We start from the raw sequence: 14,093 nt of genomic DNA on the forward strand, positions 1-14,093 counted from the left end.
CCAAACTGTCCTGACGAAGCCAGTACTCAGTCTGCTTGGCAAATACATACAGCGATCCTCAAAAATGCCACCAATACCTCATAGAAAAAAAGCACACAATAAAGCATAAAAGCTATATATAAAGAATAAAATTCGAAATACGGTGAGTAGGATGTAGAAATATCTAAGCCAACTTTTTGCAATAAGGATATTGCAAACAGTAGTTTACCTTTTTGCCTAATTTCCATTGGTGAAAGATTTTCAGCTCCTTTGACTTCTGACAATGCCTTCAACTCAATTGGCAATCCATGACAATCCCATCCTGGAACATAATGTACTTTATAACCTCTCATCATGTAGAAACGATTAGTGATGTCCTTCAAAATCTGAAAAGAGAGAAGGGTCAGTTAGCACTTTAGCTCCCCCATGTGGAAGAGTGACGTTATTACTTAAGATGCTAGAATTAAAAACAAATACAAAAGGCAACGTAATTAATTTACAGTTAACATATTTCTGATTTTTCTTGCCCATCATTTTACATTTTGGAAGAACCTCAAAGGACCTCCCAGGAAAGGAATTCACATTCAGCATAATTGAAAGATGCAGCTTATAAACTTGCAGGGCTTTAAGTGAGCAAATCCTACTCGCCCTCATTTTTGAGCAGCATTTAGCTAGACTTAGTTTGCCTAGTACACATTATTTCTTCTTGATATAAATGCTCATCTAACAAAACCTGGGGTTTTCAGAAGTCCATATAGGTGCGATACCTTGGCATACATCAGTTACGTCAGGGTATGGTATCTATATCAACCTGGTATCATATAGTTTCTGTGTCACCACATTATTCTTTTATCTGTGAAGTGGAAGTTACAAGCCCTGTATGCCAAAACCGGCCCAAATACCTGGAAGCGTTATTAACACAAACGGTAAAGGAGAGCGCACGGCACGTTACAGGAGGCAGTGAGAGGCGAGCAGAGCTGAGCATTTACTTTATTTAAGGCGTGGCCAACGTGGGGGTCTCCGTTGGCATACGGGGGTCCGTCATGGAGGCAAAACTCCTGCTTCGCCTTCCGTTGCCTTTGCCACGAGTACAGCCCGGAGAAGCCGCTCCTCTGCGGAGAGAAGAACAAAAACAAACGCCGGCGCCGCGTGTCACGGCTCTCCGCACCACAAAGCCGCCCCGGCAGGGCACCGCGCCCCGGCAGCGAGGCCCCCGCCCCACCTGCTGCGTCTCCAGCTCGGTGTCGGGCTGCAGCCGGCCGGGCAGCTGGGCGGCGAAGCGGCTGCGGGGCAGCAGCACGCTGTCCCGGTACCCGCCCTCGGCCGGGGGCTGCCGGCCGCCGGCCTCCGAGGCGGCCCCGGCCCGGAGCCGGGCCCCGGCCCTCGCCGCCAGCGGGGCCCGCCAGGCCCGCAGCATCCCCGCGCCTCCGCGCTCCGCCGCGCTTCCGCCTGCGCTACGGCGAGCGGCAGGCGCCGACGGGCCGCGCCGAGGGACACGCCGCGCCGCAACGCGTTTTCCTGCCGCACCGCGGGGGAACGAGGGGGTGGGGGATGCGAGGGGACGGCCCCTTGGGTCGCGTCACCCTGGCGCGAGGTCGCTGTCGTGTGTCGCGACAGGCAGGGGCCGGGCCGGCAAGGGCGCGCTGCGGAGCGGGGCCGGGCCGGCGGTGGGAAGGGGCGGGCCCGGGGCCGGTAAGGAGAGGGGAGCGCGGCCGGGAGGCACCGGGACGGGGCCGGAGCGGGTGAGTGAGGGCTGGGGGTTGCGGGGGGGCGATTATATCATTGAATTTGTCGTAATATACACCAGAAACTGCCCTCATCGCAAAGAACGCGGCAAGGCCTGACACACGGGGCGGTGTGCCACACGGGAGGTGCAGCCCCTATAGAAATATGAGGCACCTTCTGCTCTAATAGCGTTCCCTGCGCCTCATTACTTACTCCCAACCGGCGAGAGGGGTGTGGAGCCTGCCATTTCGGTTTCTCTTCAGTAAATCTTGGTTTTCATAGGCATATTTTAAAATTTGCCTAAAGATTCGCCTAAAGATTCTCTCCTAAAGATTTCTCTCTCCTAAAGAGTTTCTCCACAGAAAAAAAAGATTTGTCTCCCATAAGAAAATCCGAGAAAAATGTGTCCAAGAAACACACCGGGTCAAGCTTCTAGCACATAAGGCAGCTTTTCTTTATTGTTTTCTGAGGCTTTTGAATCTTTATGCAAACATTTGATGCGCTAAGCAGTAAAATATTAAGTTTTAACCTCGCTTGATGAAGCAGAAGTGAATGTGCAATGAAAGGCCACACAAAGGATGGGGAGCTGAGGTTAAAACCTGAATTATCTTCTCCTAAGCTCAGTTCTTTAGCCTAAGCTTCCCCATCTAATTGTCCTAATTTTTCTGCTCTGAAAAGTGCTTATGATCTGGATGTTTTCAGAACGACATTTGATTTTACTTCTTTCTGCCTTATTTCATGTGGAAGTATGTTAAAATAGTGTATTTCTTTCCACACGTTGTGACACATACTTGCTGTACAATTTTTCAGTTGTTTGAGAGCAGCTTTTTGCCGCAGATAGCATGTCCAAAATTTCCTCTGTAACCATTACTGCCTGTCCAAGATAGACAGTCTATGCTTTGGGTATGGACCTTGGCTATTCTGCATGACTCCAGAGCACTTTGCTCCCATCCATGAGCAGTAAATAATAATAATTAACATTAGCAACTCTGCTTTCTGAATATACCTATACAGTTGGCCTACTCTTTTAGCTTGAGAGATCTTCTGACTTGTAGAGATACCTTTGCAGTGTTTCTAAAATGCTGAAAAGGCTCTTAAACTAGCTACATTTGGGATTTTGATACCTCTAACGTTTGCCATTTGCCTTTGCTTTAAATAGAGGTGAACTTGGGGTCACATCAATATCATATACAGTAGCTGGACTTATCACCTCATTATGTTATACTTAGTAGATATCTCAATCAAGAAAGGAGCGGTGTTTTATAACGACTTATTGCCACTTAAGCAATGCTTGCTGAAAGTGCTGCAAATAGTCCGTGACTGTGAGAGGAGCCTAATACTTATTGTATTCTATTCAGTGGCTAATCACTTCCCCTGTATTTTTTCTAGCTCTGTGCTCGTGTGTTTTCCTTGGAAGTAAATCATATATGTGAGCTCTTCCAAAAAAACGTGCAGTCTACACAGGTAGAAAAATTGTAAGGAAAACATACGAAACAATTAGCTCTACATTTTAAAGGTTACAGAATGATTGTCAGTACTTCTTATTCCTGGTAATAATTCCAGGTACCAAAAACCTGGGAGGAAAGGGTGATTACTGGCCTTTAGCTACAGGGATAGTTATTCTTTAATTCAGAATTGAAGGCATAGTGAATTGCATTGAAATGTTCTGGAGAACAAAGACAGTGCAATAGGGAAGAATGATATACAGAAGAACATACAGTTTTGAGGGCAGGAATGGAGGTTTAATAGATTTCCTTGAGAAATCAAGAAAAGTTAAAGAAATACAGAAGGGAATACATCTAAAATTTAGATGAACAGCCTTTGACATGCAAGTGCAGCATCTGCAGTATCAGCACATTATTAACCTATTTTGTGTCCACAATCAGGCCATCTACAAAAACCCATTTGTTTAAAACCAAATGAAAAGTCAAGTTGCTCTTGTCATCCTGCCTGGAAGTCTTATATTTGATTCTGGGCACAGACCAACTCTGCAGGCTCAGAACTGAAAAAATGGATTTAGTACATGAGTACTGTGTGTAGACTGCACTTTTCCTCGGCTTTTATGATAACGAGTTTCTGATGGTGTAGTGTTGTTGTTTGTTTGTTTGTTTAATGCCAGTTTTTTAATTTAGTGAGGAAAACTTAAGTTCGGTGTCAGGACATGGATATTAGAAAATTGTGTCTAAAATAGCTTCATATCCTCGCCTTCATGTTAACTGTGTTTAAAAGTCACAGCTCACTATTACTGCTCACTGTAATTCATTTCCCCCTTCCTACTCAGCTAAAATAAACTGTATCTGTTTGGAATGTTATATAAAATATTTTCCTTCTTGTCATCCCTTATCTTAAAAGAAGCATGCAAATTTATTTTTGTTTCTTTTCAGTGTTCAGTATGGCGTCTCCAACTCTGCTTATGCGTGTGGTTGCCTCTGCATATTCCGTTGCGGAAAAAGCTGCAACAATTGTTAGAAATGTAATGGCTGCAGGAGACCTGGGGATAGTGGAGAAGGTATTTCTTTTACTTTGTTCAAGTTCCACTTCTTTTATCAAGGTACAGGTCAAACTAGTATTTCTGAAGATCAGAACTGGGGAAGGGCAATACAGTCAATTCAAGTTGCTCGACCTCACCTCTTTGGTACAAAAATCCTTGTTAAAGGATTAAAAGAGCATTGGAGTAGAGGTGTATTTTGACTGGTATTTCTGAAGGATGTTATGATGCTTAAAAGGAACACATTATTTTTTCCTGACTTCCCCCACAAAACACAAGCTTTGGATAGCAAATCCAAATTTCAAATCAGAGTTCATACTAATGCATCTTTCCCGTTAATTTCCATACGTGTGTTCTAACATCTGTAGTACAGCATACATTACTGGTCCTTGTGAATTTTGGGTTAGGGCAAACCAATTTTTTTTCTTAAAAAAAAAAAAAAGAAACTTAGATTTTCTTGTAAATCATGCTTTTCAAAGTTAGTTTGGCGCTTCAAAATTAATTGTAAATAGAAAGTAGACATGAAATTACAATAATCTGCGTGAAGTTCTTAATTTGCTGTAAGTTAGTATGCTGCGCTGATGAACCAGGGTCTGGGTTCTGACTGCAGTACTGGAAGTGGTGGAATTAATTTTTAAGGTTAATTCTAGCTTTATGAGTTTGTTACAATGTTGTGGTCTGCATTAAGTATTTATATTATTTTATGGAATCATAGGATGGTTTGGGTTGGAAGGGACCTTAAAGATCATCTGGTTCCAACCCCTCTGCTATGGGCAGGGATGCCTGCCAGCAGATCAGGTTGGTTGCCCAAAGCTCCACCCAACCTGACCTTGAACACTACCAGGAACGGGGCATCGATAGCTCCTCTGGGCAACCTGTTCTAGTGCCTCACCACCCTCTGAGTAAAGATTTTCTTCCTTATACCTAATCTAAACCTATCCTCCTTTAGTTTTTAGCTTGTATTTATGCTTGGGATTGCCCCAGCCCAGATGCAGGACCTTTCACTTGGCCTTGTCGAACTTCATGAGGTTCACACAGGCACATCTCTTCAGCCTGTCAGGGTCTCTCTGGATGCTTCCCTGAAGCATGTCGACTGTACCACTCAGCTTGGTGTCATCAGCAAGCTTGCTGAGGGTGCGCTCAATCCCACTGTCCATGTACCCAACAAAGATGTCCCAGGGTCTTTCTATTTTCCCTTTATAAAAATGGGGGTTATGTCAGTGGGAACTTCATCAGACTGCCACGACTACTCAGATGGGATGGACAGTGGCTTAGTAACTACATCCACCAGTTCCCTCAGGGCCTGCATCTCATCAGGTCCCAAGGACTTGCGCGCCTTCAGGTTTGTTAGTTGATCTCAAACCTGATCCTCTTCTATACCGGGCAGTTCATCATTCTCCCAATCCTTACCTTTTCCTTCTGTGACTTGGGTGGTGTGGCTTGAGCACTTTCCTGTGAAGACTGAGGCAAAAACGTCATTCAGTACCTCAGCCTTCATATGCTGGGTAACCAGGTCTCCCATTTCCTTCTGGAGGGGGCACACATTTTTCCAAGTTTTTCTTTCACCACCGACATTCTGATAGGAGCTCTTGTTGCCTTTGATGTCCCTGACCAGATTTAGTTCTATCAGTGCTTTAGCTTTCCTAACCCAATTCCTGGTTGCTTGGACAATTTCTCTGTACTCCTCCCAGGCTACTTGTCCTTGCTTCCACCCTCTGTAGGCTTCCTTTTTGTATTTCAGTTTGGCCTAGATCTCCTTGTTCTTCCGTGCAGGCCTCCTGGCATTTTTGCCTGACTTCCTCTTTGTTGGGATGCATTGCTCCTGAGCTTGAAAGAGGTGATCCTTGAATGTTAACCAGCATTTTTGGTCCCCTCTTCCCTCCAGGGCTTTGTCCCACAGTACTCTACCAAGCAGATCCTTGAAGAGGCCAAGGACTGCTCTCCTGGAGTCCAGGTTATGAGCTTGCTGTGCACCCTCCTCACTGCCCTAAAGATCTTGAACTCCACGATTTCATGGTTGCTGCAGACGAGTCTGCCCTTGAGCTTCACATTCCCCACCAGCCCCTCCTTATTAGTGAGGACAAGGTCCAGCGTAGCACCTCTCCTTTTTGGCTCCACTTGGAGAAGGAAGTTATCAGCGCATTCCAGGAACCTGCCCTGGTCTTTTCATGGTTATTTTTGGTCTTTACGTTGAAGCTGTTGCTGATATTTATGTTTTTCTGGAAGTAAGCACTTCCAGCCAGTTGTACAGAGAAGCCCGACCCTTTATGGCTTCTATTGTCAGTTCAGACAGTAGATGCAAAAAGAAAGGTTTCTTTTTATTTTTTTCCCATTTGATCAGTTATATTCACCAGTGAGAAAACATTTGCATTTTTTTTTCTTTTTTTCCATTTTTTTCTGAGCATTTAAAATTAGGTGTATGGGAAGAGAGAATTTAGAAAACCTGGAGGGTAATGATCTATTTTCAAAAGAACTTAGATGCATAGCAGTGTTCTCAGAAACACAAATAAAGTATGCTTTCTCACATAACCTGCTTTTAGGTTCTTGGAAAATCTTGTAGTGCAGTTGCATTAGTAAGCCTTAAAATACTTCTGTTCAGAGATTCAAAGGAACCGTTCTCTATAGTTAGATTAACTGGTTAACTTTAAATGCATAAACAGATTTCATTAAGCTTACTTTTTTTTCCTTTTTTTTTTTTTAATTTATTGAGAGTCCACATATGTTAAGGTAATTTTACCTAAAAATAACTGATTGGTTTCATCTGCTTAGGTTTTTTGTTTGTTTTTAATGTGGGACGTTTAATATTATTTCCCAGTAAATCAGAGATGCATTGCTTAATCATTTTCTAATACAATAAAAGCAACAAACAAGCAATTTTGAACTCTGATCAAGTAAATAATTGTAAGAACAGTGTAACAAAAACTGGCAGAAGTAATAGGTGACAGAGCTTCTAAATAAGACCACTGATTGTACCTACCTTATTTTTATGAATACTACAAACACACAAAATTAGGTTGAAAACAATGACCAACAGGAAAGGTTCCTGTCTGAGGAGCTAGCAATCTCAAAGAATTCCTGCAAGCTTTTTATCAAAGGTGGCTGGGGAAGAAAGAGAGTGTAAGTGAGAGAGAGAACCTGTATGTGCCTATGCGTTACTGTCGGGAGAGAAGAGAGATGCAAAAGAACATAAAGTTTTCATCATTCATTCTCTTTCTGCAGGTAGCAAGCCTCGAGACCAATTCCATCTGGCTTTACTGAAAGCTTTAGAAAAGCTAGGAAGACAATGTTCCGCCTTTTCCCTCACAACAGTGACCTCCCATCCATTTATCACAATGAGGAAAAAGTGGTCCAAGGACAGTTGAATTTTTAGCTAGCTCCTCCAATCCCTCTCTTGATGTTCAGAGTTTTCTTTCTCCTAGTCAACTCAAAGATCTCCATTTGTATTGCGTCTCTTTGTAGCCCTTCTACATTTTTTTTGGTTAGGAAGACATTTCGCCCAGCTATTCTTTTACTATTGATGACTGTTTTGAAGAACTACAAGTTAGATTAATTGGACCTTTAAATCACCTTTTACTAACACCTCTATCTCTCTTTTCTTTCCTAATTTGCTCCATCATTCCAGTGTGCCTTAAAATACTTATTTTTACCTATTAACACCTTAATTTCTGCCTTTCATTCTTCTTGTATCTGGGTTTATACTTGTATTAATTTATTCTTTATGTAGTATAATATTTGCACAAATACACGTTCAGTATGATTGCATCCATGAATAAGAATGCAGCATTTATGGCATGTATGGTTCCAATATCGTAGCAGTGTATCTTAGCTCTGAGGTATACAGGGAGAAAAACTGCTTCTTCCAGTCTTTAGCCTGCCTCTCTCAGGACTGTTTATTAGGTTAATGATTTGTCAAATTTAACTTCTTTTTCTTTACAAGGTAGATATTCAGGGTGCAATATGAGTCTTTATACTACTTTTGTTTTGAAGTACCTAAGTTTCTATCCATCCTTTGACAGAGTGGAGCCAATGACTTGCAGACCAAGGCTGACCGACTGGTACAAAAGAGCATTTGTGCTTCACTGGCACGGAAGTTTCCCAAGGTGACGATCATAGGAGAAGAAGTAAGTACCTGATTTATTTCATACTGACAATTCAGAATGTGGTAACTTGCAGTGGAATTTACTTTGGCAAGTTTGAGGAAATATCTCTTTGGAAAAAAAAAAAAGATATCCATCCCATTTTATCTTTCCATTGCATTAGCTTTGTCAAGTAAGTTGCAAGCCAATCCATAGTTCTAAGGCATATTGAGGCGAGTCCAGCACCTTTTTCTAATGATTTTGAGAAACTTTTTTTAGGAACTACCCCCTGATGAGGTGGATGAGGAATTAATTGAAGATGGACACTGTGAAGAAATACTGAAGAAAACTTGTCCTGCTCAGTACACAGGAATTAAAGAGGAAGAGGTAATGTTATATGTTGGCTTTCATATTTTACACTATTCTATTTACTGGTTACTGATTTTAAGTAAGAATGTATTAAGAAGAAAGATTATTTTAATGTTGCCAATTTTTCTATTTGGTCTGAAACCTGAAATATAGTCTTGAGAATCACACCTCTGGAGCTGGAAATGCTGGATATCCCTTTGTACAACAAAGGGAAATGGAAATCTGCTTCTTACAACTTGTGATTCAAATTTATTCGAACCAAATTGACTTTGGACATGAGAAAGTAATCTCATTTCCATGTTCAATTCAAACATTGATACCTCTGTTAAGATATTTGCTGACAAGTTCCAATCAGTTTTCAAGACTTTTTTTTTTTTGTAAAATACTAATAATGTAGGCTTCAGTCCTATATCATAATGCTAAAAATTTGAATGTATTTATTTACTGTCTTTTGTAAGGAAATAAAACGCACTAAAGTAAAATATATAGTTTGTGTGTTTATTACATGATTTGTATTTGTTTATGCTGTTCCTTAATTTTTATTTTTTTAACAGCTTGTAATATGGGTTGATCCTTTGGATGGAACCAAAGAGTACACTGAAGGTTGGTTTCTCAGTTCTGCAGATTCAAAAACTTACAGCAATGCAATAAAGTAGCATGTACATTTATGATAGAAGCTGCATACAGTATTGTTTCATAAGGCTGATTTTGTTTCTGTACTCTGTAAGTACTATGGATTTTTTTAATTGTTACATTCAGTTCCAACCAGTATTGAATATTCCTGATGGGCTACTAAGTTCCCACCATTTTTTATTATTTCAAGGAGCATTTACTTTGCCTTTACTTGCTAGCGGGTTGTCTTAAAAATTCTTTAGTTAAATAAGCTTACAATTTCTTACATACTTTGAACTGGAGGATTGAATCTCCTGTACACACAGGAATATGCTCAATTATATTTACATCCTCCTCTTCAAACTATTCAAATGACCTAGCTTCCTGCTGCATCTTTTAGTTGGTTAACGTAAAATCTTTTAGTTAGTTTTTTTTTCCCCATTTTCAGGGAGAGAGATGTAAAACTGTCATCCAGTTGCTGGTTTTGAAAACCATTAAAGAATTTAGACTCCCAGTTTTAGAAGAGTGTCATCATATCCTTATAGCAAATTTCCAGTACCTAAAAGAGGGACTCTTTGTCAGGGAGTGGAGTGATAAGACAAAGGGGAATGGCTTTAAACTAAAAGAGGGCAGATTTAGATTAGGTATAAGGAAGAAATACTTTATTCAGAGGGTGGTGAGGCACAGGAAGAGGTAGACCGGAGAAGCAGTGGATGCCCCATCCCTGGTAGTGTTCAAGGCCAGGCTGGATGGGGCTTTGGGCAACCTGGTCTGGTGGGAGGTCATGGCAGGGTGGGTTGGAACTAGATGATCTTTAAGGTCCCTTCCAACCCAGGCCATTCTGTGATTCTATGATTCTATATGCTGCTGTATAGTTGTACCTTGAAACTTTTCTCATTATGTATTAATTATAACATAGCTCACAATAGAGGAATTCTTTCTGGAGAGTTTTTTTGCAGACCTTGAGGCAAACTGACTAAATCAAACAACATTTTACACCGGAAAATCCTGCTTAGTGTTTGTATTTTTAAGATACCACTTTGCATATCAATTCATGGACTTCTATTGAAGGTTTACTTTTTTTTTTTTTACTTTCTCTTTTCCAATCAAAACTATATACATATTATTTATCCACAGGTCTCCTTGACCATGTAACAGTTCTCATTGGAATTGCTTACGGAGGCAAAGCAATAGCAGGAGTTATTAACCAGCCATATTACAACTATGAGGTATTAAATGCGTTGATATATTTGAGAACATTAGGTGATTTGTAACTGTCACTTCTATTACATTTCTCGTTAGCACACTTGAAACTAGAATTAAGTCGAGAAATATGCACGTATTAGTTTCTCAGTCGAGGGAGGCAGAATATAATGCCTCACCGTAATTTACAGATGAGAAACGGTAAATGAATTTCTGAAGGTTGTATGACATCATTGCCATAGAGGGAAAGAGGCTGAGGTGTCCTGATTTTTCGCTCTGGGCTCTAGAGTATTTCCTTTTAAGTGCCACCATTTAAATGAATATCACAGTATTAATATTATACTCCCTAAGATGGAAAGATGTCTCTAGCTACGCTTTTCTATTTGTCCTTTAAATACTGACTGTTGTGGTTAACCATCATCTGGACCTGTGTACCTTTTCCATAGGCAGGAGCTAATGCTGCACTGGGCAGGACGATTTGGGGAGTCCTGGGCCTAGGTGCCTTTGGATTTCAGCTCACAGAAGCACCTGCCGGCAAACACATCATTGTTACCACCCGTTCTCACAGCAGTGCCCTGGTAAATGACTGCATCAGTGCTATGAACCCAGACAGCGTCATCAGAGTTGGAGGAGCAGGAAATAAGGTATGAAAACTCCAAATCTTTTGGTTTGATTGGGAGGCGGTACCTTTGGAAGAAGAAGTAGTATTTTGAAAGAAAACTGTTGTTTACCTGCATGAATGTACAGGAGACTTCCTCCTCCTTCCCTAGCATGACTCGTCTTCCTAGCACTCAGTCTGCCATGGCGGTAAGGAGTCAAAATTTCATATAGACATATTTGTAACAGTGGCTATGCTGGGCGTAGCTGAAGTCTGTCTTTCCCTAGTATTCTGTTTCTAGAAGAAAAAATAAAAAGATAAGAAAAGACCAGAATGACTAATGGGAATTCAATGTAATCATAACTAATCCTAACTAGACTTTTCCAGCTGTTCACATTAGATAGTTGGAGAAAAAGCCCTAATGAGAAACACACGTCTAAGGATAAATGTAGGAACAGTACACAGTGTCCTTTGCAAACCTTCTTCACAAACAGGGAATACTCTTGTACCATAGTTTTGAAAGCTTACTTTTGTCGTGGCTGTCAAAAGACCCTTGAATGCCTTTTTTCAAACACGTGCATAGGCCCAAATGTCTCTAAGATAACACAGAGAGAGTTTCCACTTTACTTTTGTAATACTTGCACAAGATGAGGAATCTTGTTTCTGGAACTAAAAGCAGATTTTTCACCCTTTAGACTGTTTATATAACAATCAAAATAGATCATTTGGGATGGTAATACGGTATATCTTTCTAAATCTTTATATATATATATATTCCGTAATATGTGAAAGGAAATAACTGGTACTTATTTTCTAAGAGTAAACTTACGGAATAAACTGATCTAATCCCAGTTTCCTGGTGTTATTTTTTCACTGTTTCTAAATGCCTAGATTCTTTGCAATGATTAGCACTCTGTTTTCATACTAGATCATTCAGCTTATAGAAGGCAAGGCATCTGCTTATGTATATGCCAGTCCTGGATGCAAGAAGTGGGATACATGTGCACCTGAAGCTATTTTACATGCTGTCGGAGGTGAGTTAATAGTATTCAAAATCCTTTCTGAGATAAGTGAAACTACATCAGTTTAAAGTCATTTATACTTTTCATAGAAAGAAAGGAATTTCAAAACATGTCTTTGGAAAGAAAAGTTACATTATGTATGTATGTATGTGTGTGTGGTCATGGTTCTCTGGGGGCTGAGCCATTTGAAGTCAACAGTAACTCCAAAGGGGCAGCAAATTACACTCAGGAAAGCATTATATGATCTGTTTTGCCCTGGACTAATATAGTCAAATAATGAAAAAAAAATCCAAAATTTTGAGCATACTATTTTTTGTATTTTCAAAACATTTTTTTTCTTTTGGCTACTACTATACAGTAAAATCACAGTGTCCTACTAACTAGACGCAAAAATTCATTATTAGTAACATGTTGTTGTGTAACATGTGGAAATTGCATTCTTTATAACAGCAAAAATAGACTAAATCGTGCAGTTGTTCCTTGGATATACAAACTCCAAAACTGAGTCATTCATGTAATTCAGTAAAGTTAGTGGTCTCCAGTCAACATAAGTCATTTCACCTTTATAGGGAGGAAGGGAGAAGTTATGAAAAGTCTGACTAACAAGAATTTGAATACAAGATTATACTTTTTCTGTTGTTTGCATTGATAACCAGTATATGCTAATAATTTTTTTTAATCTCCTGAATTCTGTCAAGCAAAATTATGGGCTTCACAACAACATGATTTATTTATCTCCTCTGTAGTCTACAGTGTAGTGTTGATAACTGGGATAGCTTTAAACAGGTTAGCTCAGGCACAAAAAAAACAACCAATCTGGGGCAGCACAGTGCTGTATTTAGCCTCCTTGTTATGCAGGTATCTTGTGGTTAAATTAGCTTGCGTTAAAATCTGTGTTGCTCTTGCTAAGTGATTTCTCCAAACTCATTTAAAACCAGCTGGGGTATTTCTATTTTATGTTGTAGTTTGTGGTATAGACATACCCTGGCTTTTACCTGGACTGAGAATTTTACTTTCCTTCTTGTCAACTGCCAATGTATTAAATACTCATGAAGCATTTTAATTTATCCGTAGGAGAGAGCTGTTGTTTTCTTTTTCCTGAAACATGAGGAATTGAAGTATTGCTGAAAGAAAACGCAACCCATTAGTTATTTGGTTTCAGTGAATAAAAAACTGTTGTGCTCAAACTGGGCAAAAAGATCATATTTCACATCTAAAGACAGGGATTTGTACCTCAAAGAATGACTGGCTTTTGTTTTCTTGTTGATTTGGTTTTTTTTAGTTATATCACTATACTAACAAATTAGATTATCCCTCTCCAACTGCTGTTTGCTGGAATGAAATGTTTATGTTCTGTTTTGTTTTCAGGCAAGATAACTGATATCCATGGAAACTCATTTCAGTATAACAAGGAAGTGAAACACATGAATTCAGCTGGGGTCCTTGCCACCTTGAGAAATTATGACTATTATGCCAGTCGTATTCCTAACACCGTTAAACAATCTCTTGTGCCTTAAAGCAGTAAAGCATCTTCACTCAGCCTGGAAAGCCAAGAAAGTAAGATTGGAGGAAAAGAAAGAAGAAGATAACTGAGCTTGAAATTGTTTTACAAAATCTGAACCTAATTCTTACATTAAACAGTTCAATAATTTCAAAATGACCTGCAGACTGTCTACGTAAAATGTTGGATCAGATTGTTTTGCTGTGTTTAGCAGATAACACAATAATGACATTTCTTCAATAGTTGTTTTCCCTGCTCTTTGGAAGTAGAGTGTTCATTCTTCATGTGATATGACTCTGGTTAACTACTGCTAATTGTGACAGTGCAATCCAAAAATCACCTTCAAATTCAGGGCACAAAATCATGTTAAGTCATTTACCAAATTTCGTTGAATGTTTTTTGTTGTATGTACTCAACAAGAGTTTATTGTGTTAAATGCAAATGGAGTAAGAATTTGTCTGGATGGATTAACCCATTTATTATAAAGTTGATTGTTTTGATTCTTAGAAGTGAAATGTGT

The 14,093-nt window shown here is 39.9% G+C and overlaps 2 protein-coding genes across 2 annotated transcripts in view; one reads left to right on the forward strand and one right to left on the reverse strand.

The window, feature by feature from the left end:
* IARS2 (isoleucyl-tRNA synthetase 2, mitochondrial) overlaps positions 1-1,411 on the reverse strand; it is a 28,844-nt gene extending 27,433 nt beyond the window's left edge. The window contains exons 1-3 of the mRNA XM_040552046.1: positions 1,202-1,411; positions 969-1,091; positions 209-365 (exon numbers count right to left, since the gene is read on the reverse strand). Coding sequence (XP_040407980.1) covers positions 209-365; positions 969-1,091; positions 1,202-1,396 — 475 coding nt within the window. The 5' untranslated portion in view covers positions 1,397-1,411. The remainder of the gene's footprint in view (positions 1-208; positions 366-968; positions 1,092-1,201) is intronic.
* A 125-nt stretch (positions 1,412-1,536) lies between these two features.
* Positions 1,537-14,082, forward strand: BPNT1 (3'(2'), 5'-bisphosphate nucleotidase 1). The gene is made up of 9 exons (XM_040552047.1): positions 1,537-1,721; positions 4,089-4,213; positions 8,209-8,313; positions 8,548-8,655; positions 9,192-9,240; positions 10,387-10,478; positions 10,899-11,096; positions 11,979-12,084; positions 13,441-14,082. The coding sequence occupies exons 2-9, from the start codon at positions 4,097-4,099 to the stop codon at positions 13,587-13,589; spliced, it is 924 nt and encodes a 307-aa protein (XP_040407981.1). The 5' UTR covers positions 1,537-1,721; positions 4,089-4,096; the 3' UTR covers positions 13,590-14,082.
* The last annotated feature ends 11 nt before the right edge of the window (positions 14,083-14,093 follow it).

The sequence above is a fragment of the Cygnus olor genome, chromosome 3 (genome assembly GCF_009769625.2).
Source record: "Cygnus olor isolate bCygOlo1 chromosome 3, bCygOlo1.pri.v2, whole genome shotgun sequence".
NCBI lineage: Eukaryota > Metazoa > Chordata > Aves > Anseriformes > Anatidae > Cygnus > Cygnus olor.